At 59.3% G+C, this 25,760-nt stretch overlaps 3 protein-coding genes across 5 annotated transcripts; all 3 read right to left on the reverse strand.

Moving 5' to 3' along the window:
• Positions 1-564: 564 nt before the first annotated feature.
• ICAM4 (intercellular adhesion molecule 4 (Landsteiner-Wiener blood group)) lies at positions 565-1,930 on the reverse strand. 2 transcript variants are annotated; one of them, XM_070623682.1, is made up of 3 exons: positions 1,336-1,930; positions 915-1,217; positions 565-769 (listed from the first exon to the last, which is right to left on the reverse strand). In XM_070623682.1, the coding sequence occupies exons 1-3, from the start codon at positions 1,928-1,930 to the stop codon at positions 651-653; spliced, it is 1,017 nt and encodes a 338-aa protein (XP_070479783.1). In that variant the 3' UTR covers positions 565-650. The 2 variants fall into 2 exon arrangements, with proteins under 2 accessions (XP_070479783.1, XP_008529084.2); XM_008530862.2 differs by having other exon boundaries at positions 915-1,220.
• ICAM1 (intercellular adhesion molecule 1) lies at positions 1,930-11,059 on the reverse strand. Of its 2 annotated transcripts, none has more exons than XM_008530863.2 (7): positions 10,022-11,059; positions 8,319-8,630; positions 4,864-5,169; positions 4,210-4,497; positions 3,860-4,114; positions 3,452-3,697; positions 1,930-3,367 (listed from the first exon to the last, which is right to left on the reverse strand). In XM_008530863.2, the coding sequence occupies exons 1-7, from the start codon at positions 10,086-10,088 to the stop codon at positions 3,192-3,194; spliced, it is 1,650 nt and encodes a 549-aa protein (XP_008529085.1). In that variant the 5' UTR covers positions 10,089-11,059; the 3' UTR covers positions 1,930-3,191. The 2 variants fall into 2 exon arrangements, with proteins under 2 accessions (XP_008529085.1, XP_070479778.1); XM_070623677.1 differs by having other exon boundaries at positions 9,273-10,134.
• Positions 11,060-18,684: 7,625 nt separating this feature from the next.
• Positions 18,685-25,629, reverse strand: MRPL4 (mitochondrial ribosomal protein L4). The gene is made up of 9 exons (XM_070623683.1): positions 25,259-25,629; positions 25,109-25,175; positions 24,879-25,029; positions 22,927-22,978; positions 21,361-21,478; positions 20,681-20,787; positions 20,491-20,600; positions 20,338-20,414; positions 18,685-19,446 (listed from the first exon to the last, which is right to left on the reverse strand). Exons 1-9 carry the CDS (start codon positions 25,331-25,333, stop codon positions 19,301-19,303), a joined length of 903 nt encoding a protein of 300 aa, XP_070479784.1. The 5' UTR covers positions 25,334-25,629; the 3' UTR covers positions 18,685-19,300.
• Positions 25,630-25,760: the final 131 nt, after the last annotated feature.

The raw sequence follows: 25,760 nt of genomic DNA on the forward strand, positions 1-25,760 counted from the left end.
GCCCACCAGGCCCGGTGACTATCAGGACGTTGCTAGGACGCGAGTCTGTGACATCCCACGTGGACCATCTGATTGCTCCTTCCCCGCAGTCACTACATGGGTCCATGGGGCCCCACCCATTTGTGTTCTTACTCCCAGCGCTGATGGTGACCCTTGGGGATCCGTGCTCTCCCACCCCTGTGCTCCACGAAAGTGCGGGGTCTAAAGCGGAGGGGGGGATGGGAAAGGAAACTTAACATCCAATCAGAGCCGCTGCTTGCTGGCGGCGGAGCCAATCAGGAAAAGCCATCCCGAGAAACAGCCCTCCCCCAGCCCGAAGCGCTCCAGGGCCCGGGCTTTTCCCACTGCTCCGCACCCATAGCGCCCGCAGGAGAGGTTACACTACACCGGCTGGGAATGCAGAGGGATCGGAGCTCCGGGGACCCCAGGGGGACCAGAGCGAGGACCCCTCAGGGCCCCTTAGGGAGACCGAGAATTTGGAGAAAGAGATTGAGGCCAGGCCAAGAAAGACCACTTCCTCGGGGAGACGCACTCATGCGGGACCTTTAGACCGCGGACCCAGGCTGGCTGAGGAAGGCTTTATTGATCCAGTAGGGGTCCCCAAATGCGCTCAGATCCCTTTTTCCTTAGCCGGCGTGGACCACCCCTCGCTACGACCGGGACTGCATCGCCAGGGACTTTCGCAGGTAGGCGACCCCCATGACGAGAAAGATCCCCACAAGGGCTGCGATGGACGTGGAGGCCACGGCTTTGGACGCGGGGCTCAGAGCTGGGGACAGGAGGTGAGAATTAGGAACGGAGCACACGGAGGGGTGACGACCCGCCTGGACCTCACGCTTGGCCCGCTCGCCCTCCTGGAGTCATAACCTGTCCCCGCACCTCCGAAAGTCCCCGGGATTACAAGGGTGCCTCACCGAGGACCGTTAGTGTGATGGGTGCCGAGCTGCTGCGGACCACCAGGCCGTCGAGATCGAGGCGCGCGTGGCAGGTCACGGGCTGCCAGAGGTCGTGGGGCCTGGCGCGAAACGCGTGGGTCAGCGTCACATTGGCCAGATCCAAGCCCTTGTAGCGCTCCAGGCTCTCGGAGTAGATGACCTGGCCGCCGCGCCTGAGCGTCACCACCAGGAAGCCCACGGGGAACACATGCGTCACGTGGCAGCGCAGAGTGTACTCACTGCCCACTAGGACCGGAGGCTCCAGGATCACGCTGCGCGGCTCTTCTAGAGCGAGAGTGGGCCGCTGAGCAAGGTCCGCGGGCGCCCCCTAGCGCGACTGGCAGCTGCCCCCTCTGCCCCCCTCCCGGCCCCCCAGCCCGGCTAAGCCCCCGGCCCTCACTGTAGGCGTTAATCCTGGCCGTGGCCCCCCGCGTTTCTCCCGCGCAGGTGACGAGGCAGAGCACGTCGGAGCTCCAGGCCCTCACGTCCAGCAGCTGGTAGGATACCCAGCCCGGTCCCCCGAGCGTCTGGCCGCGCCGCAGCCCCGTGCGGAGGCTGGACCCGTCCGGCAGGGGGCAGCTGCTACTGCAGTTGAGCCACACTGAGCTCCCGGGTGGCACGGCCACGAACGCGGGGCTTATGCGCACCCAGAAGGGCGCTGAGGTCCCCGAGGGCGCGGGAGAGCTGCCCCCGGGGCCTGGCGCCCGCGCCGCCCGGCGCCTCCGCGCGCTCCCGCCTCCCGGAGAGGCGGCGGTCAGCAAAACCAGCAGCGAGATGGGGAACAGAGGCCCCATGGCAAAGAGCCCGGACTGAGGGGCCCCGCGCCAGGGAGCAAGGCTGGCTCTGGAGATAAGGAGGCCCCAGCCCCGCCTCCTCGGCCCCGCCCGGAGAGAGCCAGAGGCCCCTTGAAGACCCAGCAGTCCTGCAAGATATCCAGCCCCCCCTCCACGCCGACTCCGCCAACCCCAGCTCAAGAACGGGACTCCTGACCCCATTATAAACCAACTGTCACTTTAATTTTCACTGGAATCTCGAAAGTTCCTAACAAGCCCCAGATTTGGATTCGAGCCTCAGGGATGGGCCTTGAACTGGCAGCGTTTATTTGGGGGCGGAAATGAGAGGACAGGTCTGTGGCTCCAGCTGGACGTGACAGCTCCCCTGAAGTCACCCAGGCTGGGGCGGATGAAAAGCTTTATTAGCACAGGCAGAAGCTTCCGGAGCCCATGCGCCAAGGCCTCTCCTCCACACGGCCTCCGGGGAGGGCCCTCGCGGCTGCAGGAATAGGGAGCTGCCAGACTCTTCTGTTCTCAGACGGCTCCAATGAGATGGAGACAGGTTGGACGAGGCAGAGGCACACGGGTTGGGCATAGTTTCATGGCACTCCATGGTCTAGCTGCCAAGGAGTGGGCATGCCCCCAAGTGTCCTTGTGAGCACTAGCAGAGAGGTCGATGGGTGGAGAAGCGGCCTACCAAGATCGGGTGCAGGGAGGGGGGAGTAAGGGCTCAGTGGGTCGTCCCTGGGCATGTCACCAGTTAACCACGTGGCCATTGATAGTCCACTTCCAGAGGAAAGCAGCTTGGCCAATGAAGTGGGGAATTCCAGCCCCGCTTGATCTTGTTACCTGGCACTTGTACTCTTGTGCAGTGCACAGCCAGTACAAATGTACCTGGTGACCCTGAATGAGATTAGTTGAGAACTTCCTGAGGGCAGGAACCTATGTTCCTCCTGTTTACCATTCTAGCCCACATCAAAGGCAATCAGTAAACAGCTGATAAAAGAGCAAATGAATAAATATGTCATCGTCAAGGGTTGGGGACAGTCAGTGGACAGCAGCACTGCAGCTGGCATCTGTCGGAGGATGTGTGGGGATCTGTGTTTCGAGGCTGCATGGGTCTGTGCAGGGCCACTTCTTTGTTAGGACTGTGGCCTCAGCACACGCAGTGGTGGTGCCTCAGCACACGCAGTGGTGGTCAGTTTCAGTGGTTCCCAGCTGGGTGTCCCCATGTCAGAGGGACCCATCTCCATCGCTGACCCTCCGGCCAGGTCAGACACTGACATCCCTCACTGTCATGCCTCCTTGGCTCAGTCCTGTGGTTGCATGTCAGGTGTGAGGCCTTGGGGTCCTAGGTGAGGCACCACGACCGCAAAGGCTGCCTGTATCCTGACTGAGGCATCCTGGGAGGGTGCGTGTAGCTGAATGGCCTATGTCCGCCACTCTTCAGTGTGGCACCACCGCCCAGGCGTGCAGGGACAGCTCAGGGCGGCGAGGCCAGGGCGTTCAGCTTCAGAGCGGCTGCCTCCTGGGCCTTCTTCTGTAGCTCGTATATCTGGATCTTCCGCCGGCGGTTATAGATGTAGGCAGCTGTGCCCACCGTGCCCAAGATGATGACAGCCGCTACCAGAATGATGATGACCACGTTATTCTGGTGGTCTGTGGGGAGGACACAGGGGTGAGGAGGGTCGAGCCGGGCTCACTGCCCCTGCCCTGCCCGACCTTGAACCCAGGCACACTTACATATCACATTCACCACCACTTCTCGGGTGACCTTCCCGTGAGAGCTCTCGGCCCGACACAGGTAGGTGCCGGCAATCTCCCGCTTGACAAGCATCTGGGTCCCGATGGGCAGCAAAGCCCCGTCCTTCCGGCTGCAGGTCAGCTTGGGGGTCGGGTTCCCCCAGGCCTGGCAGTTCGCCGTCTGCTTCGAGCCTTCCGGCCATGTCCAGTTTCCTGAGCAGTCCCTCTTGTCTAGCCGGGGGCCATCTGGAGAAACACAGCAAGGTGAGGGAAGGGATCGGGGACCAGAACACCCCTCCCCATCTACGACTGGAGGACTTGGGTAGGAACCCAGGAAGGGGGAGTCACATGAGGGCTTTGGGGTTGGGCCTTGGAGGCTAGGGGTCATTGTCCAGGGGTCCCACGCACAGAGGACTCGGAGCTCCCGGGTCTGGTTCTTGTGTACCATCTGCCCAGCCACCTTCAGAGTAGCCAAGCAGGAGAAGATGCGCTTGTTGTCCTCCGCGCTGGCGTTCAGATGGATTTGGTCCCTCTCAGAGGGGCGGCTGGCTGAGGCCCCGTGCAGCGTCACCACGGCTGGAGAATGGGCCTCACACTCCACGCTCACCAGCGTCCCCTCAGAGACCTCGGGCTGGCTGAGGGTCAGGTTGGGAGCCGGGAAGCCTGGGGGCGGGGCATACCGTGAGCCCTGCCCCTGGCATTGGCCCCGCCCTGCCTCAGCCACGCCCCCCAGAAGCCCCACCCCTGTCTCTACTTACTGTAAATGGTCACTTTCTCCCGCGTCCGCAGGTCCCTGCCTCCCAGCGCCACCACACACACCAGCTGCTGGGTGCCCTCCTCCCCCGCGAGCCCCTGCATCGGAGCCCTGGCCACGAGGGAGTCCCCGTTGTAGGTGATTGTGGCGTTCAGCCTGTGGTCCTCCAGCGCCAGGTGGACCTGAGCCTCCGACGCCGGGAACAGCCCGCCCAGGACGCATTCCACGAGCACCTGTGTCCCCGCTTCCACGACCCGGGGGGCAGAGAGGCTCAGGTTTGTGTCTGGCAGGACTGGCGAGAGAGGGTGAGTGTGAACACAGAGGGGATGCACATCCACAAGCCCTTTCCTGGGACATTTTCATTCCCCACCTGGAGCCTCCTCTTCCTGGGAGACTCTGAGGCCTGCGTCACCCCTGTCCCAGAGCACACGCGCCCCTTATCCAAAGTCACAGCCTTAGAAGACCCGGCAGCCTGGGCACCCCTTCTCAGAACACGCCACCCCAGTGGCCAAGAACATGCTCTTCCCAGATGCCTTGGCAATTCAGGTCACCACCTTCTCAGTCCCCCCACGGCCAGGGGCCCTCCTTCCCAGGGACCCTGCACCCCCAGAGGGAGCACCCCCTGAGCCATCCTCTCTGGGGCTCCCCCATGCCTCACCATAGGTTCGCAGCTGCCTGGGGGCCGAGCTGTTCTGGAACAGTCCCAGCCCTCGGGACCGTAGGTCCAGCTCCGTGCGGCACGAGAAGTTGGCGCCGTGGTCCTCTCTGCGGGCCTCCACCGTGTGGTTGACCAGGGCTGGCTCTCCGACCGCCGGCTGCCGGCTCAGTTCCTCCTCCCCGCGGAGCAGCACGACGGTGAGGTTGTCGCGGGGCGCCCCGCCTGCCACCTGGCAGCGCAGGGTGAGGTTCTGGCCCACGGGCTGCCAGGAGGGCAGGGGTTCCAGCTCCACGAGATCGGGGAACCCTGGGGGCCAGGAGGAGTGTCCTGTGAGCTGAAAGGGCCAACCGCCAGCAGGGGGCGCTGGGGCGGGCGCCGGTCCCACCTGTCCCCAAACACACCCAAAACCACCTAAGCCAGGCAGGAATGTGAGGAACTCCAGGGAAAACCCGTAAGAAGGCCCCAAGTGGTTGCGAAGGGCACAGAACAATTTTTTCACTGCAGCATCTAAGAATGAAAAGTGGAAAGGGACCACAGAGTCCCCCGCCACCAGGTTTCGGCTCAAATACACACAGGAAATGTCAGCTGCCCGGCTGCTGGAGATGGTTTTAAAAAGACCCCACCTCCCTCTTCTCGCCTCTTGGCCTTATTTTTCTCCACCCCTCACCCTGTGACACACCAGGTCACCTTCTCCTCTGTTCCCCCTGTCAGCGCCCGAGGGCACCCATCTCTGCTTTACCCTGTTCTCTTGTTGGCACACTGTGGGTGCTCTCTATTTGTAGAAAAAGTCAAGTTGGGCCACCCACACTGATTCGAGCCTTTCAGGCACCAATTTTACCAGAAAAAAGTTCCCGAATGGGCTGTGTGATTCCTCTGAAATGTTACATTTAAAAGCAACTCACAGACCTCAAAACGAAACTGACTAACCCCTGAACATGTGACAGGCGGGCTTGGGTCTTTCTGTGCAGGGGACAGAATTCTAAGCCTGGATCTAAGCCAGAGAAAAAGGACAGCTGACCCCAGTGAGCTGGGGCTTAACCCTGGCTCCTCAGGGAGGGGAAGCCCCAAAATGTCACTCAGAAACACTGTTCAAGTGTCAGGGACCTCGGTTTGAGTCCTAGCTTCACGGCTGAGTGACTTTACCTCTGGAACAGCCCCCGCCCTCGGAGCTGGAGAAACGGAACCTCAGTTTCCTAAGCTGTGAAATGGGGCTATTGGAGGTGGAAGGATTCGTAGGCCATTTAAGAGGTTTAGAGAGCACTGGGGAAAGGGTATGAGGTTTCTTTTTAGGTGAGGAAAATGTTCTAACATTAGACGTGTGGCGGTGGTTGGACAACTCTCGAAATACAGCACGATGCTTCGCCCACTTACAGCTGTTTAAAAAAAAGGCCACGGAAACCCTCAGCCCTCACCTCTAACCACCAGCTGCAACCCCAACCTGCAAAGTCAGAGGCCCCTCCAACCTCAGCCCCCAGACCCCCATCTCAGAGCCCAGATCCTCGCCCGGAGGCCAGACTGGGGGAGGTGTTCTGTTTATCCTCTCCGGCTCCTTGACCTCACCACCTGCAGGGCCTTGCTGAGTCCCCGTTACTCCACTCTGCAAATATTTGTCTGCCCCTCACCTTTCTGCTGGCCACAACCACTGGCCACAACACGTGTGGCCTGGACAAGGCCACGGCCAACTGCTCTCTGGCTTCCTGTAAGCCCAGCCTGCTGTTATCAAGATCCCTGACCTGCTCACACACCCTCCATGGCTCCCTATCACCCCGCAGAGAAGGCCTCGCTCCTCAGTCTAGCATTCAAGGTCCTGCTGCATGCCTCCACGCTCCAAATCTTTGCCCAGGCTGTTCTCTCTGCCAAGATGCCTGTCTTCCAACTCCTACACACCCTTCGAGGCCCAATTAGTTACCCCCTGCAGAAATGACAACTCTGACCTTTCCAGAAAAAGCTCAGCCACCTGGGGATGGCCTCTCACTTCACACTGGGCGGTGGGGGGGTGGGGGGGAACCAAGCTAAAGTCTGTCCTAGGGGAGTCCCCTGGCGACTGTGTGCCAGCCATCTGCTCCATTTCAGAGGCAGAAACTCAGCAAAATCCAGCCCCCAAAGTCACAGAGGGAGCAATGTGGCAGTGCCGAGACTCAAACCTGGAGACCTGGGCGGCAGGTCCTTTGAGGTTTTCCCGGGGCTTTTGGAGGCCACCGGGAGTGTTTGGGGACTTCCCTCACCTGGCCAGCATCTGCTCCAACATCCCCCAAGTCAGAAAGAAACCTGATATTTGCTCCAAAGCGTCCTCTGCCCAGGTCCCGTGCAGGAGGAATGTCCTTCAGGCCGTACCACGTCATTCCACCCAGCCGGGGGGGTCTCATGGGAAAGTCAACTGAGAGCCATGTCACCCACAGTCACTCAATTAGTACCAGTCACGCTGAGACTAGAATCCAAGGCTGTCTCCGCCAAAGGCCAGTCGGCCAGTTCTCTTTCTTTCCCGCTTCCTTGTTTGATTCCGCTTTGGTTTGTCTTAATTTGCATTTCACTTATTTATTTCTTGCCTATGGTAATGGCAACTCATTCTCACGGCTCACAGCTCCCAAAATTTAAAAAAAAAAAAAGAGGCACAGGGAAAAAAAACTCACTCCGCCCTCTCCCGGAGCCCCCAGCTTCTCTCCTCACCGCCAACAATACTCTTATTACTTCTTGCATTTGCTGTCAAGGCTCTTTTGCATGAACACATCCCCCCTCCCGGCTCTCCCAGCGCCCCCCTAACGCCGAGGATGGCCATTCATTCTGGGCATCCTTTCCCTCTTTTGAACCTGACAGTGCACCCTGGGGCTCCTTCTCTCTCGAGACACAAGGAGCTGCCACATTCTTTTACACAGCTGCATACTATTCCATCACACAGTGGCCCCACAGCGTGGCTCCCCGGCCCCCCACATTCAAGAGGCTTGCAAACTTCTGTCCTTGTGGATGGGGACACACGTAAGACCAACTCCCCAGAGCAGAATTGCTGCGTCAAGAGACACGTGTGTGTGTCACTTCGAGGACTGATGCCCAATTCTCCCCCTGGGGTGGTGCTTCTTGACGCTCCCACCCTGTCAGCAATGTCCCAGGCCTGCCCGCTTTCCTGCAGTCCCGCCAGCACAGCTGTGACCAATTCTTCAGCTTGTTGCCAAGATGTGACAAATGCCATCTCAGGGCTAGCTTTTAATTTGTGCCTTTTTTCTAAGGGTTCAATCTAGGACCTTGTCCGGGTTGAAAGGGTGAGGCCCAGAGAGCCAGCCTTCTTGAATGTACTGGATCCCTGTGGAAACCCTACAGGCACCCAAGGACGTTCAAGGAGGGGCTGCAAATGGCAGAGAGACTTTCTGAAGGTGTCCCCACCTGCCCTGAAGGGGAAGCGAGACCCGCCCTGCCCCCCCACCCCAGCCTGCCGAGGCCAGTCCCTGAGCTCGGCCACTCACCGTACACGGTGATGGACACTGAAGACTCCGTCTGGTTGGGACAGTTTGCGTAGCATATTGGAGAGATGTCCTCTCGCACATCACTCAGTTCGAAGGTCTTCCAGTTGACCCCCTGGGCCACTTCCTTCTTACTCAGTTCGATCTCCAGGCCCAGCTCAGCACAGGAGGCGCTACAGTTCACTGTCACCGAGCCTCCTCGCGGTATGATGGCTTCTGGGGGCGTCACTGATATTTGGGCTCCTGCAAACCCTGGATCTAAAATGCTTTGCTGGGTGCTGGGGTCCCAGCCTCGAACAAGAGGGAACTCTCCGCCTGCAGTGTGGGAGACAGAAAAAAAAATCATGAGCCAACGAGTTAATGGATAACTGATGTTAGGAAGAGCTTTGATAAAAACCAAACAGGGTGGCGAAACAGACAGTGCCTTTGTGACCGGACACTGTGCGGGCAGAATCGGAATGATAAGGCCGGGCTGGCCACCCTGAGAAAAAGAAACGACTTCCAGGCAGAAGGAGCAACTGCAAAGGCCCTGCGGCAGGCGCGAGGGGGAAGAGTTGGGGGACATGAGATCAGGAAGCTCACGCGGGCAGGGGAAGCCATGCCAGGGTGTGTTCTGCATTCTGAGAGCAATGGGGAGCCACGGAGCATTTTAGCGGAGGGACATGAAGTCAGGTGGGAGAGGCCAGCCCTCCACGGATGGAGGGGTTCCAATCAGGCTGGCTCCTCACTCCCTTGGCCAAGTGGTCGCCCCTCTCTGGGCCTCAGTTTCCCCATCTGTAAGATTGGTGAATATAATCACGCCACCCCCTGCTAATGCAAGCAGCCCCCAGCTCAGGGCAGGGAGTGAGGGGCTGCAGGTAGGAAGGTGGAAACCGGTGGCTGCCTCAGAGCCTGGCGCCCCCAAAGCTGACAAAATGTGTCTGAGCCCACCCGTCTGCCCCTTCCAAGGATTCCTGCCTTGGGCTGAGGGTCTGTTCTCTCTCGGGTGGGAGCGTGTGAACGTAGCAGCTCCGGGAATTCTCCAGGGCTGATCCTGGGATCGGTCCCATTTCACAGAGGGAGATGACGAAGCGTGCAGAGGCGAGGTCACCCCGCTAGAAAGTCGTGGAACCCAGATTGGAGGCCGGATAAGAGGGGTTTGTGGAGCTGGTGACCGCGGTGTCCATCTTCCACTCTCGGGCTTCCCAACACTGCCCACCATGGGCCACCCTCTGGCCCCCTTCTCCCCTCCCTCCAGGGGGGAGCTGGTGGGGGGCTGCGGGCCGATCCCGCATCTCAGCGTCTGCTCCCTGGGCAAGTCAGCCCCGGAATTCCCCCAAGCAGAAGCAGCCTTGGACTTCCCCTGGGGTAGGGATGAGGAACAGAATGTACATGTGCTGGGGGAGGGGTCCCCAGCCTACTGGGCTGAGCGCGGGGCCACGTCTCCGGACCACCTGGGACCAGGCGCCCAGCTGGGCCAGCACACGAATACTGCCAGGTGGCCCCTGTTTGGTTCCCCATCTTACAGCTGAGAAATCCAGGCTCCTCCAAGAGGCGCAGGAGGCCACACATGGAGGTGACGCAGGGCTGGATTCGAATCCACGGCTGTTGACTGTCAATCGCTGCCACTAGCCCCAACTTCCCATAAACATCTCCCTAAGTACGCATGGCTTTATCCCCAGACGGCCGCGCCCAGGGCGCACTCCGAGCTGCTGATCCCGACTCACCTGGGAGCAGAGCCCCGAGCAGGGCGAGGAGCGCGGGCAGGACGCAGCGGGCGGCACCGGGGGCCATAGCGGGCGCGGGGCGCACAGGGCAGCGCAGCTGTGTGGCCGCTCCTGGGCCGCCCAGGAACGCGCGCCCTTTTATAGTCGCGGCCACGGGGGGCCGAGGGGCGGCGCTTCCTTCCCGGAAACCTCGCGCTTTCCCCTCCAGAAGGAGGGCTCCGGCATTTCCGGATTGAGAGGGTGCCCGACCCGAGTAGGCCGGTCCCCCCTCGCTGGCCGCTCGAGCCCGGAATTTCCGAGTTGAAGAAATGAGAGCCGAGGCGGTGGCGCGCCGCGGGGTCCCTTCCCCGGGCCGGGCTGCCCTTGATTCTGCGATCGCCTTGCGCTGAGCGCTTGATTGACTGCCACCAGCTTCCCGGGACCGCGGGGGCTGCTACTGTGTCCATTCGGCAGAGGGGTAAACTGAGGCTCCCCGCGGCCAGGCCATTCGAAGTCAAGTGTGACTCCCCAGTGCACGCAGGCCTCTCTAACCGAGGGGACGACCCTGGCTTGGTGGGGGATCTAGGGCGCCCTCCATCAAGGGTGCCCCTCCCCCTGAGGGCACGCCCCCGCCGGGCTGACACCGAGATTTCCCGAGAAGCGGCCCCAGCGAGCCCAGGCAGCTCCAGGACGCGCGGCGTCACCACATCCGAGGATCTGCGTCCCCCTCACCGACGGGTGCTCCCACCCCCGCTGCCTCGCTTCCCCTTTCGCCCCGGCCGAGAGGGTGTCTTGCCAGAAAAGGACAGCTTCCAGAAAAGGGAAGGAAGCCACGTGGTCCTGACACCTCCAGCGCCTCCGCGGCCGCCCCCACGCTCCACGGGGAAACTGAGGCAGCCGACCTCGACAGGGGAGAAAAGAGGGGGCGCTTGAACCCTTGCCTCCTGCAGGGAACCTGAGGCAGCTCCTAGGGCCTGAAGTGGGGCGGGGAGAGGGGGCGCTCAAATTCCTGTTGGAAATTCGAACCCAAGGCGCGAGCACCAAATAGGCGCAGTGTTTGCTCCGGGCAGTTCCAGCAGGGCGTGGGGCGTGGGGGCGGGATGCGCTGGGATCCGTGCGTGGCGTCCGCAGGCCGCTCCCTGCCCCGCCCCCCCCCCCCCCCCCGCCCAGGCACGGCACGCGCAGGTGACCCCAGGACTCAGCATCCACCGCGTCGAGGCTGAGCACCCGGGGTCCCCGAGCGCCAAGTCGTGCCGCCTAAAGGCTTCCTGTTGTGGGACGCGCGCTGCGGCGCCATGGAGACCGCGGAGGGGCCAGGGAGGTCGCGCGGCAGAAGGGGAAGGGAGGGGGCCCCGGGGAACCCTGGAGCCCTTCCTCCGCGGGAGGGGCTGCGAGTCACTCGTCATCCAGAACAGCGTCCCTTCCCCTCCCGCACGGTCCTGAAGGAATTTCCACGGGGATCTTTCTCCTGGAAGGGTGCAGGGTGCCCATTCCTGCCCAGAGCCGCCTGGGCGAAGGCGCAGGGTGGGGACGGGGAATGTCCCTGCGCCTCGGAGGGTCTGGGAAAACCCTGCGCGGGGAGGTCATTTTCTGGTGGATTTTTCCCCGGGTCCTTTAGTCTGGGTCCGAAGTGCGCGGGCCGCGAGCTCCCCCGTGCGGCCAGGCCTCCCTCTGAGTTATAACGGCGTCGTTCTCTCTGTCTCTGTCTCTCTGTCTCTGCCTCTCTCTCTCGACCGTGTTTATGGAGCGCACACTCTGTGCCAGGCGCCGTTCCAGGTGCTGGGGACCCAGCCATGGACACGACGGCCAAAAGTCTCTGCCCTCGTGCAGAGATGGTCTTCGTGGGGGCGACAGTCAAGAAACAAAAATAAAATAGATGGAGTGTTAGCTCCTGAGCAGTCTAAGGGGACAAAGAAAGCAGGGCAGAGGATAAGCAATGTGAGAGTTAATGAATGTTTAAATAGAATATTCTGGGAAAGACTGAGAAGGTGACATGGGAGCAAAAACCAGAGGGAGGCGGGGAGGGAGGGAGTGTACTAGGGAGGGCACTGAATGTGCAAAGGCCCTGAGGTAGGAACTGCCTTAGGAACAGGCAGGAGGCCAGTGTGGCTGGAGTGCAGGAGAAATGAAAAGAGTTAGAATTGGAGAGGGCAGGCGGGGATGGGGCAGAGCATGCAGGTGCTTGTCGCCTGGGGGGAGGGGCACTTTGGCTTTGCTCTGAGCGAAGTGGGAGCCATGGAAGGTTCTGAGCAGAGGACGGACAGGCCCTGACTCAGGTGTTTCTAGGTGCCCTCCTGAGGCTGCGGGAGCTACACTCAGGGGATGGGGAGGACAAGGGGAAGGACGGAGAGTGGAGAGGAGGGGGACAAGGATGAGGCCTGGGCCAGCGGCGGTGGCATTGGAGAAGGGGCCAAATTTGGCATCCATTTCGGTGGCAGGGCCACATGGAGCTCTGGGACGCGTGGCAGGGCAGGGTCAAGGGGAACCTGGTCCTGGCCGGAGCCCTGGAGGCTGGAGGGCCGTTTCCTGAGGTGAGGAGGGGGTGGTAACGGGGGCAGATGGGACCGGGGCCGTGCGCTGCCCGCGCTTCCACACCCTTGGCGCTTCCTGGAGGAAAAGGGAAGCTGCTGGTCCTCTGGCCTCGCCTGCCGCCAGGAAAGGCAGGGCTTCCTCCAGGGTGCCAAGCGGTCTCGGGCAGCCCCCAGGACCGGGCCCCGGCAGAGCAGAGGCCTGCGGACCCGGGCAGAGGTACCCACAGCCCACTCCCCGGCGTTACGCCGGCTCTCCCCTCACCCTGAGCCCTGGTGTGGCCACCTTGCAGTTCCTGCAGCCTCAAATGCCCTTCCCCTCATCCCTGATACAGGCGGCCCCTCCCTTCTTGTGGCCTGAGCCGCCTCCTGAAAACTTTCCAGAACACCCGCCTTCCATGCTGGGCCACACCCCACTCGCTGCCCAGCGCTGGCCCTAACGGTTTGGTCACTGACTCTTTATCCCCTTGCGGAAGTTCTTTGGATTGACTTGCTTGTCTGTGACTCCATTTCCGTGAACTCCAGAAGGGCAGGGACCCCGTCCGCCCCCGCACCTGCCTCAGTGTCTACTCCTGAGGCGGGGGGATCAATACATGTTTGTTGAATGAATGAACGTCTCTCATCTCGGAGCATTCTGTGCATGCTGTTCCTCCAGCCCAGAAGCCCTTCCCACCGCATTTACAAAAGGTTCCTGGAGCTTTGGATCCACGAGGTTGGCACAGGGATCGGAGCACCAGCTTTGAGCAGACCTGGGCTGCTGTCTTCGTTGATGTTCCCCCAAAAGCAGGCTCTGAGACGAGACCTGGCGCACAGGTGGCCAGTCTGGGAGGTGGTCCTAGGAAATGTCTGGAGCCGGGGGTCAGGGAGGGGCCCAGGCAAGGGGAGCATTAAGGGGGCTCCACTTTGGGAGCAGCTGGGGTCCTGTCTCACAGAGAACTCCTGGCGATGGGGAGATTCCACACCAACCCGTCCCTGCCGGGGGACGCTGCTCCCGGGACGGCAGCGCCCTCATCCTTCATATATTTACTGATGCGGGGTCGGTGAGCCGAGGAGTCGAAAGAAAGATTTCTTAGACTCTTAAGATCTGGCAGTAGTGCTCTTTTATTTAGAGAATAGTGTAGCATGGGGACAGGACCCATGGGCAGTCAGAGCTTTTGCTGCCGCTGCTGCTGCCCCCACTGGCATGGGGACAGGACCCATGGGCAGGCAGAGCTGGTGCGTGGGGACAGGACCCATGGGCAGTCAGAGCTCCTGCTGCTGCCCTGAGTTGAGGGTTAGGGCTAAATTTAAGGCATAGGTATGTGAGTCATCTCTTTACGAAGACAAAGGAAAGAACATGAAAAAAAGTTAAAATGGTATCAGTGCAGGTGGGGTCTGGTCATTGGGTGATCCCATGACTTTTAGACAAGAATCAAATCGGATTAAGTAAAGGTCAGAAGCCACCACCCTAAATCAGTTACATGAGATTGCCAGACAGCAACCAACTTAAGTTCTTGCCTTCCCCATTAAGAGTTTCTAGGGATAAGGTCATCTCTCTTCTTCTTCCTGGTACAGAGAGGGAGGCACCTTTTACAGATAGCCCCAGAGCCTCCTTCCCTGTCCCAGTTTATCGAAAGCAATCAGCCCAAAACAATCCTGATGCCAAAGAGACATATCCTGGGGTGGCCAATTTCAGGTCCCTACAAGGTCATCCCCCCTTCCTTCACAAACGCAAATGTCTCTCAAAAGGGCAAGCAAAATTCCAGTCCTTGGAGCCTGCTTCTCATCTGTAGTTTTAAAAGTAACCAGCCTAAAATCCTCATCATAAACCGTTTTAAAATTAAGCAGCCTAAAAATCCTCATTATTTACATATTTTTAAAAAATTGTTTTTAGTCACCATGCTGCACGTCACACCCCCGGAACTTAATTATCTTATAAGTGGAAGTTTGTCTCTGCAAAATGGGGGAAGTTTTGACCCCCTGCGCCCATTTTCCCATCCCCCACCCCCCGCCACCGGTGGCCACCGATCCGTTTCCCTACCTAGGAGTTTGGTACTTTCAGATTCCACCTATAAGTGAGATCACACAGTATTTGACTTTCTTCATCTGGCTGTTTTCACTGAGCATAATGTCCTCAAGGTCAATCCGTGTCCTCGTGAATGGCAGGATTTCCTTCTTTGTCATGGTGAATAATATCCCATTGTCTGCATACACCGCATCTTCTTTATCCACTCATCCATCGATGGGCACTTAGGTTGTTTCCAGATCTTGGCTCTGGTGGAGAATGCTGCAGTGTCAATTCTATCTCAATTTTAAAAAAAGAATGTTGCAATGACCTTGGAGATGTAGATATCTCTCTCTTTTTTTTTTTTTTGGTGAGGAAGATTGGCCCTGAGTTAACTTCTGTTGCCAATCCTCATCTTTTTGCTGAGGAAGATTGGCCCTGAGCTACCCAGAAATCTTCTTGAGACACTGCTTTCATTTCCTTCAGATAAATACCCAGAAGTGGAATATCTGGATCATATGGTAGTTCTATTTTTAATTTTTTGAGGAAACTCCATACTGTTTTCCATAATGTATGCACCAATTTACATTCATATATATATATGAGGTAAATATATGCATATTTAATTGAAATCAATTCACATTTTTGCCTTTTCAAGATTTTCCAGTAGATTCACAATCTTGTACAACCATCACCACTATTTAATTCTGGAATATTCCCGTCACCCCAAAAAGAAACCTGCAAACCCCCCATGCTCCCTCCCCCGGCCCCTGGCACCCACTCCTCTACTCTCTGTCTCTATGGACTTGCCTGTTCTGGACATTTCCTATGAATGGAATCGCACAATATGTGGCCTTTCGTGTCTGGCTTCTTTCACGGAGCGAAACGTTCATCATCTTTCGTGCAAAGTTTGAGTTCTCCTCTGTTGCAGTGTGTCTCAGTATTTCTTTCCTTTTCAGGGCTGAGTAATATTCCCTTACAAGGGTCGAGCACACTCTGTTTATCCATTCATTGGCCTGTAGACATTTGTGTTGTTTCCACCTTTGCTATGGATCCTGCTGCTCTGAGCCTTCATGTACAAGTTTTTGTATGAACATGTTTTCAGTTCTTTTATGTATCCACTGAGGAGTGGAGTTGCTGGGTCACGTGGTTTAACTTTTTTTTTCCTGAGGAAGATTTGTCCTGAGCTAACATCTGTGCCAATCTTCCTCTGTTTTGTATGTGGGTTGCTGCCACAGCATGGCCAAAACGAGTGGTGCAGGTTCACGCCCAAGAACCAAACCCCAGCCGCCGAAGAAGAGCATGCCAAACTTAACCACTCAGCCATGGGGCTGGCCGCCATGCTTCACTTTCTAGAAACTTCTAGAGTTTTTCCACAGTGGTTACACCATTTTACATCCCCACCAGCAATGCACGAGGGTTCCAGGGTTCCAATTTCTCCACACACTGGCCCATACTTCCTGTCTGTTTTACTATTACTGTAATAATTATAATTATCGCCATCCTAATGGGTGTGAAGTGGTATCTCATGGTTCTCAGTCCCTCTGGCCTTTCAGCAGACAAGCCCCGTGTGGTTCTGCAGGGTGGCAGCTGGGAGTGTGTGGCCAGCATCCCACGAGAGCTCCAGCCACAAGCTGTCACCCTGAGTAAGCCACGTCCCCCGGTTGGGCCTCAATGGCCTGAGCTGTCGAATGTGATGATGACAGATGCCTCAAAGGGTGGCTGCGACGTCCCTACGCAGATCCGTGTGCAGCGCATGGCCTGGCCGAGTGCAGAGTGAGCAGCACAGTAGTAGTTTCCGTCTGTTCCCTTAGACTCAGCTCCGAGAGGGCCCCTCAGGCTCCCCAGGCAGGACGGGCTCCTCCTCTGTGCTCCTACCGGCGTCACAGTTTCGCCTCGCGGCCCTGGGGTGTAAAGTGAAAATCCCTGACGTCTGGAGGTTGAGCAAATGTGGCTTTGTTGCGCCACTGCCTCTTCACCCCGCGGTGGAGTCCTGCCCTGCCCCGGCGGAGAATTCGGCACTGGACTCAGGCCCAGATCCGCGACTCAATCCCATCTCTGATCGCCAGACTTGGTGTGGGATGGGGGCCCCGGGCCGGGCCCGCCAGGCTGGAGGCCTCTATGGGGAAGGGGCTGGTCCCCCTGTGGACTCTCTTCCTGTCCCCGTCACCCTCTCAACCTTTGGGCCCCTCCTGCCCAGGGACGGGGGGGAGGGGACAGGGCGGCTCCTCCTCGGCTGGTGGCTCTGCTCTCTTTGGATGACCCGGCAGGGGGTTTCAGGGCCCCCCCCCACAATGGACTCGGCGGGGATGTGTTTTGGGGACTCTAAGGCCGTCACTTTCCTGGAGACCCTTGGCTGGGGCACTGGCATCTCTGATCCGGATTGTAGCTCCTCCCTCAGGCCCTCCCAGGGGGCCTCGACGCCGACCACGGATGAGCAGACCCCTGGCTCCACCATCAGAGCCATCTGCCTCTCGTTCTGGGTTTCCTGGGGGGTCAGATCACAGCCCCGTCAGCTCACCTCAGCTTCCTTAAGGCAGAGTCAGCCAGAGTCCTGGGCATCCTGCCTTGGGGACACTTTTCAAAGGTTGTGAAGTCGCCTCCCTCTTTGGGCTCTGGGCCAACCCGTGTCCCAAGAAGGTGGATGGGGACTTGCAGGTAGAAATAGCTCCCCTGAACAAATGTCTTCAGCCATCTTTTTTGGTGAGGAAGATTGGCCTTGAGCTAACATCTGTGCCAATCTTCTTGTATTTTCTACGTGGGATGCCATGACAGCGTGGCTAGATGAGCAGTGTGTTGGTCCACACCCGGGCAGCTGAGCTGGAGCATGTGAACTTAACCACTATGCCACCGGGCTGGCCCCTCCCATCTTTTTTTAAAAAGGTGTTCTATTACAGAGAATTTCAAACATAGGCCACAGCAAGGAGGGCGTACGATGAAGCCACGTGAGCCAGCTTTGAGTTCAGATGAGGTCTTGAGGGTGGGCCTAACCCAACGTGCCTGGTGTCCTTATAAAAAAGGGACATTTGGACACAGACACGCACAGTGAGAAGGCCACGTGAGGATGAAGGCAGCGAGCATCGGGGTGATGTGTCTGCAGTCCAGGGCCGCTAACGATGGCGGGTGAAGCACCAGGAGAAAAGAGTGGGACAGAGTCACCTTCCAGCCCTCAGAAGGAACCAACCGCGATCTCATGCTTTGGCTTCTGGAACCCTGAGACCCGCGGTCCGTTGTCGAGGCCACCATCTGGGGGACGTTCAGGTGGCCCCAACAAACTGAGAGACACCCTCCCAGCCATGATTTGAAAGCACATTCTGGACGCTGGATCATTGCTCCGGACGCCTTTCTCCATCCCTGATCCGGTGAGGGAACCCAGAACGTGGGCACAGGTTCTGACTCACTTCTTTTGAAATTCCGTATGGGCAGGGGCTGGCCTCCCTGCGTCTTGAGGCCTGGGAGGGAGAAAACTGAGTCCCATGACTCCTGGCCACGGCTATCTAGGCTGGGCTGGCGCTGTCAGGACAACAGCTGGCTCTTACTCCAGGCCTCGGGGGCCCCACGGGGCTGGCAAGAGCCACAGGAAGAGACTGGTCACCAAATGGCTTTGGCCCCGGCAGCCCCCGCCTGGCCTCTGTGCTCCTCCTGACCACTGGCTCCAAACAGCTTTTGCCTTACTTCATCACATCTGGTGCCTTCGAGACCCGAGTTTATGTCCGTTGACGATTTTCAAAGAATGCGTTGTAAGCTCTGAAGGCACTCCCCAGAGGCATTCCACAGATGTTTTTGGCGAAGGGCAGCCCAGCCGATGGGGGGGTCACTGGCCACCTGGCCCGGCCAGGCCCACACACACAGACGGTAGTTCTGGCTGACTTGCAAGGGAGTGACCACGTTATTTTATAGTCTGTTATGACTATTAAAAAAATTAATTTGAGGGACAGCCTGGTGGTGTAGTGGTTAATTTCACGAGCTCCGCATCGGTGCCCTGGGGTTTGCCGGTTTGACCCCAGGCACGGTCTTACGCACGGCTCATCAAGCTATGCTGTGGCGGCATCCCACATACAAACTAGAGGAAGACTGGCACAGATGTTAGCTCAGGGCCAATCTTCCTCAGCAAAAAAGAAAAATTAGGGAGGGCGAACAACATCAGCAGACTCGAGAACTATGATACTGGCTTGTGTTTTTAAAAATGTGTTTATTCATTCACTCATTGACACAATTGCTTTTCTGACTCTTGCTTAAGAGAAATCATCTGACAAAGCTCCAGTCTGCACATGGCACCGGTCTTGTGGGAGGGAGCCCGCACTCTCCCACTGAAGGACCCTAACAAATGGGACTGCAGAGCTCGTCGGCGACGAGAGGGCAGGAGGAGGGCCCTCGGGAACAGAGAGGGGCCGGGAGCGGTTCTGAGGAACGGCGGACGCCCCCGCTCCTCTGCCCTCCGGAGTCTGGCTCACTCCGGGGACCTGGATCCTGAGCTGTTTCCATAAACAGTGCTGAGGTCATCCCTGAGGATAGAGGTCCCCAGCGGCACCCAGCACCGGGCCAAATGCCATTATTCACCAAATGGCCCGGAGCTGGGCTGTTTCTCCCGCCTCTCTGATTACAAAATACAATTGCTCTTAAAACCAAAAAAGGGAGGACTGGGCCAGGAGATAGGTCGGGCTCTCTGCCGAATCACCCCTTCCCGGGGTGACACGAGCTCGGCCACTCTATGGGTGGCCTCAGCCTCCCCCGGGGATGAGGGGGCCTCCGAGGGCATTGGAGGAGCAGGGCGTTGCTGGCCGCGGCTCAGGGGAAGTCGCGGTAGGGCAGGCGGAAGGGGTAGAGGGCCGTGTAGCGCGAGTCGTGCCAGAGCAGCTTGTCCTCCAGGAAGGCCACGGTGCGCAGGGTGAGGACCAGGGTCTGGTGCTTCAGCATGCTGTGCACGTTGAGGCCTGGGGGCGGGGTGGCGTCAGGGGGGCTGCCCCCCATCCCCTGGGAGCCCCTCTCCCTCCTGGGGGAGCGCCCCTTACAGACAACCCAGGGTCTGGCGTGGGGTCGTGGGCCTGGGGCTGGGGCTCAAAGCCCAGCTCGGCTGCCCACTGCTGGTCAGACCCTGGGGAGGGGACTGTCCTCAGCCTGTCACCTTCCTGGGCCGGCTCTGCCCTGTGCTTGGCGGTGGGGGAGCAGAGGACAAACGGAGACAGAGGAGGAAACAAGGCAGCGAGGGGCCCGTGTGGCTGCAGTTAGTGAGCCTGAGAGAAGAGGGCAGGCCCTGCACCCTCACCAGTGAGGTCGGAGCCATCAAGGACTGTGGGCAGTTCAGGGAGGGCCCAGCTCGGGGCTGACGGGCGCCCTCTGGCGCCCGTAGGTGGGGACAGACTGGGGACAGGGCGGGAGGGGCTGGGAGCCGGCCCAGGGTGGTGAGGCGGGTTGGACTCTGGGTTTGTGTAAAGACAGCCCACGGGGCAGCTCACAGACTGGAGTTGGGGGACAGGGCCTGAGCCCCCGAAGGAAGGGGTTTTTGGTGCCAGGACAGCATGAGCCTCTCCGGCAGGCAGCGGCCCTCAGGAGCCAGGGGACAGCTCTGGGATGTCAACACAGAGGTGGGGTGACCCGCTCAGGACTGACGAGGTCCCATTGGCCGGCCCTGTGCCCCTCTGCCCACCCGCGCCCCAGAGCGTGTCTTTAGCAAGGGCATCTCTCCCCTGCTGGCCCACTTGGGCGAGTTGAGGGGTGCGGAGGGGGGGTGGCCCCTGGCGTCTCAGTGACCAGGGGACAGACACAGGACGTGAACTGGCCCGTGTGCTCTGGGGGCCTGGGGACAGACCGGGCCCTGTGCTCACCGATCGCTGGCACCAGGTTGAAGGTCTTGAGGCAGGAGGTGGCAGCCACGATGCTGGGGGGCATGTCCTCGTGCTCTCTGCAAGGAGGCGGGAAGGTGAGCCACACAGGGGACCGAGCTCCGCCCGCCCCTGCCCCCGCCGCCTGCCCCTCACAGGTCCACCAGCAGCACGGAGTCCCCCCAGCGGCGGTAGCGGGCCAGCTCCGCCAGGTACTGCGGCTCTGCGCTCGGCAGCTCCAGCGAGTCCACCACGTGCAGGTCGTCCTGCGGGAGGGAAGGTGGCTCTGAGCCCCCACAGGCACCCAGGGCCTGGGGCTCCCAGCATAGGGGCGGGGGGGCTGTACCTGGGCCAGCTTGACGCTCAGCGCCACCTTGAGGCCCTGCACGCGCACCTTCATGGGGAGCATGTAGTAGTAGCTCGTGGGGCCCCGGGGGCCGTGGGCAATGCCCCCTGCGGGACAGAGGTGTGTGAACAGGCGGCCCGGCTGGGCTCGGAGGACCCAGCTGTGCCCCAGCGGCTGGCCGCCTGGGCCCCGGTTTCCCCAGCTGTCAGTGAGGACCAGGTACCTGCATGACCCCCCAGCCCCTCGGCCCTGGGGGGTGCAGCAGGGAACCAGATGACAGGGTCCCCGCCCTCACGCCAGGGGTTGGAGGGGGCGGGGGACCCAAACGAGGTCGGGGGGAGGTTCCTGGTTGAGGCGTGGCTCAAAGGCACTGGAAGGATGAGATGAGCTGGCCGGGCAAACAGGGGCTCACTCTGAGTCAGCTGTGCGGTCAGAGAGGGTGCGGGGGGACCCAGGGGAGGGCGTGCAGCCACCGCGGGCGCTGGAAGCAGAGGAAGACCCCTCTGGGGGCTGGCGATGGGGGGCGGGGATGGAAGGCGGGGCCAGCGGGGTTGTGGCCACAGTCCCAGGAGAGAAGCCCCAGCCAGGGCTGAGGGGGACAGCCTCGGGGAGGGAGGGGGACTGAGGAGCTGCCACGCCAGCAGCGTGAGGAACCCCGGTGCTCCCGGCTGCCAGCTCACCGCCTCGCCAGATCGGGGAGCGGATGCTGCCATGTCTTGCGCGCCCGCTGCCCTTCTGTGGCCAGGGCTTCCGGCCGCCACCCCGCACCTCGGCCCTGGTCTTGGTCTTGGCGTAGCTCTGTGGGTGCAAAGTGAGGACAGCTCAGGAGCCGGAGGAGGATGTCATCGCGGCCGAGAGGTGCCAGGCCCAGGAACAGGGCAGGGCGCTGGGCAGACCGGGCCTGCCACCGGGGAGCCCAACAGGAGGCACAGGCATCGCAGCTCCACGGGGACAAGCACAGAGTGCCTTGGGAGGGAGGGAAGGGTGAGGAATCGAGCTCCTCCTCCGCTCCAGAAGGTCAGCCTCTGAAAGGCAGGGGCTCTGCAGCCTGGTACACAGTTGTGTGTGTGTTTTTTCTTTTTTGCTGGGAAAGATTGGCCCTGAGCTAACATCTGTTGCCAATCTTCCTCTTCTTCCCCTTCTCAAAGCCCCAGTGCATAGTTATATATTCTAGTTGTAGATCCTTCTCATTCTTCTATGTGAGCTGCTGCCACAGCATGGCTACTGACAGACGAATGGTGTGGTTCCATACCCGGCAACTGGACCTGGGCTGCTGAAGTAGAGCACACTGAACTCTAACTGCTAGGCCATCAGGGCTGGCTCCACAGTAGCGTTTTTGTTGTTGTTGAGGAAGATTAGCCCTGAGCTAACATCTGTCACCGATCCTCCTCTTTTTGCTGAGGAAGACCGGCCCTGAGCTAACATCCGTGCCCATCTTCCTCTACTTTATACGTGGGACGCCTGTCGCAGCATGGTCTGACAAGTGGTGCCATGTCCGCACCTGGGATCTGAACCCATGAACCCCAGGCCGCCAAAGCGGAGTGCTCGAACTTAGCAACTATGCCAGCAGACCGGCCCCTCCACAGTATTTTTTGAATGACTTCAATGTGACTCCAACGGAAAGGAAGGAGGGGCACGGGGAAAGACGTGGCTGGAGAGTCAGGGAGAGGTGGGGGTGGGGATCATGAGGGGCTTCCAGTGCCAGGCCGACTTTATTTTGGGGTAACGGCAGAGCCACGGAGGGTGTGAGCAGGGGAGGACTCACCGGACTTCTGAGGGGGCAGAGGGAAGAGAGAGACCCTGATCATCGTGGCTTCTTCAATGCTCTTGGCACAAAATCCAAACTCCTCACCAATGCTCTTGCTAACCTCCATGGCCATGCTGGGCTCCTTTTGGGCCCTGCCACAGGGCCTTTGTGTGTGCTGTTCCCACAACCTCCGCCCCAGCCCCACTGCCCCCTTTGCCTAGCTAGCTCCTATTGCACACCTGAGGTTAAATGGCCCTTTCTCTGGGACAACCTCCCAAATTATACATTTCCAGCCATGACTACCTGATTCACGTTTACATCTCCAACCAGACTGGGAGCTTCCTAAGGGCAGCGATCTTGCTCAGAACGTGCCTGGCAACCGACCCACTGGTGAGTGGTTCAGGGAGGGAAGATGAGGCCCGAGCCCAGCAGTCCAGAGAAGACACACGGAGGGTTCCTCTGCCTCCCCCTCCCACCTCACCCCACCCGGGGCACTCACAATTCTCTTGAAGTTCTTTTGCCAGATGGCCACCTGGTGCAGGATGTCCAGCCTGTGAAGGAAGAAAGGACACTGACAGCCTCGCCTCCACGAACACCCTCCCCAACCCCGCAGATGACAACCTAGGCCCGTCTCGGCCGCTTTCAGGGCAGTGTGATCTGGCCCTGCGCCTCTCTCGCCCCATCTCACACCACTGGTCTCTCTGAGAGACGGAGTCCAGCCTCCAGGCCTTAGCACTGGCTGTTCCCTCTGCCTGAAATGCTCTTCCCCTGACTGGTTCCTTTTCAGCCTCCAGGTCTCAGCGCAAACCACACCCTCGGAGGAGCCCCTTGCTAAAGAAAGGGCCGCCCCTTCATCTTTCTCACAATGACAAGACAACTTACTTAGGGCCACTTCTCCAGGGGCTGGCTTTCCTCTCTAGCCCTGTGCTGTCCCCTGCGGGAGACACAAGCCACCTGTGTGGCTACCGCACACCTGAAATGTGGCCATGTGTTGAAATGGCAATATTTTAGATACACCAGCAGAAGGAAAATATGATTGAAATCAATCTCATTTGTTTCTTCCACTCTTAAAACAAATGCGGCTACTAAAGAAATTTAAATTTCACACGTGGCTCACGTTATGTGGTACACGGACACGGCCGCCAGGCTAGCTTGCCAGGAGCTGATAAACTCCGGCTCGTAGGCCACTCTGGCCTGCTGCCTGGTTTTATAAATACGTTTTCCTGGAACACAGCCACGTTCCTCCATTTACGTACCATCTACAGCAGCTTTTGCAATGCACAGCAGAAATGACCAGTTGTCATGGGGACCCACAAAGCCTAAATATTTACTGTCTGGCCCTTGACAGAAAAACTTTGCTGAGCCCTGCTCTGGGCTGTGAGCAACATCGGTGACCTGCGTGCTCATTCGCTGCTGTATTCCCAACACCTAGAAGGGAATTGGGCACAGAGTAGGTGCTTCAGAAGCATTTACAGAATAAAATTCATTGTTTTCTTTTCATTAATTTTTTTGGTGAGGAAGATTGGCCCTGAGCTAACATCGGTGCCCATCTTCCTCTATTTTGTATGTGGGATGCCACCACAGCATGGCTTGATGAGTGGTGTGTAGGTCTGTGCCCCCAGGATCTGACCCCATGACCCTGGGGTTGCCAAAGTGGAGCGCACGAACTTAACCACTACACCACCAGGCCGGCCCAAACAGACTGTTTTACATGTTTTTCTCACTCTCTACTAGGTGGGGATTCTGTAAACACAGGGGGCTAAGCACACAAATAATGGTAACAGTACTAAATTAATAGCACTTATTACGTGCTAGACATGGTACCTATGAGACAACACAGCCCTCGGTAGGCGAAAACCCAGCCCTGGGAATTGGCCCACATAAGGCTGCCATCCTGGCTCTAAAGCTTACAAGCTGTGTGACCTTGGGCAAGTTTCTTTACCTATCTGTGCTCAGTTTCCTTAGCTACAGAATAAGGATCACAGAACCCCGTCCCCGGGTTGCTGTGAGGATCCAGTTCACTAAAATGCAAAGACTGTGCCAGGCACACAGGAAGGACATAGCCATGGTTAGCGCTCATTTTTGCAAAAACCAGTAACAGCAAGGACTGTTCTACAGGAACTTATGTCCCAGAATTAACTCATTTAAACATCGCAGCAAGCAGCGGTTTGAAACACCGGGACACTGAAGCCCAAGATGGGAAGGCGGGATTTGAACCCAGTTCCTTGGGCTCCAGAGTTCCGTGTCCTTAACCCCCAGAGGATGTTAACTCTCAGCTCTCGACTTCACACAGCTCTGCAGCAGGAAAAACCATCATCCCCCTTTGACAGGCGGGGAAACTGGCTCTAGAAACTCAGCTCTTTGCCAAGGCAGGAGCCAGGTCGTCCCGATTCCTCAGCCCCCGCTGCTCGCCCCTCTGCCGCCCCGTTCACCATGACCGCTGCCACTCACCTGGGCGCCGCGGCGAAAACGTCCGGGTGCAGCTCGGTCAGCCCCACGCGCTCCTGCTCGTAGCCCCGCAGGGACTCGACCCAGGCCTGCACCGGGCGCCGGGGCGCGACGACCGGGAGCTCGCATCTGCGCAGCACGGGCTCCTGGGGACCTGGCGCGATTGGGAGGTCAGGGACAAAGGTCAGAGCTCCGCGTCGCTGCCCCTCCTAGCGCGAGCCCGGCAAACTCACCCCCGCTCGCCACCGGCTCTGACTTCTCCGCCAGCTTCACCGCCTCTTCCGCCAGCGCGCTCAGGCCCTGAAAGCGGTGGACGAGAGTCAGACGACCCCCGCACCGTCCCACCTTTGTCCTCCGACCCCGCCCCCAGCCCCCGGCCTCACCCGGCAGCCCGGGGACCGGAGCCAGGCCCGCGCCCCGGCCCGGCACAGCAGCAGCATAGCCGCGCCGCTCCCCATGCCTGAGAGGTCAGGCCTCCCGGCGGCCGCGCGCGGCGCCTCGCGATGACGTCACGCCCGCGACATCGCCCGCCCCACTCGGAGGCGGTGCCGAAAAGCGGGGCGCCGGGCAGCAGCGAGGTCGCGGCGCGGCCCTGCATGCCCTCGCTTCCGCCCCAAATACCACTTTTCACTCCCGGCCTAAAAGACCCTCTGCGGCCTCCGGAGACGCGGCTCCATCGCAAGAAGCCCCGCCCCCTCTGTTGGCCACGCCCCTTGGGTCCCGCCCCTAAACAGCCAGCAGGAATCCAACCAATGAAACCTTCCCACTCTCCTCGTTCAGCCAATGAGCGTTAAGCCTGGAAAGGTGGCCCGCCCCTGGCTGGGCGGTTCCGGGACGGGCACCTAAGGGAAATTCACCAACAGCTGTGAGGCTTTGGGCATTGGC

Source organism: Equus przewalskii, chromosome 6 (assembly GCF_037783145.1).
Source record: "Equus przewalskii isolate Varuska chromosome 6, EquPr2, whole genome shotgun sequence".
NCBI lineage: Eukaryota > Metazoa > Chordata > Mammalia > Perissodactyla > Equidae > Equus > Equus przewalskii.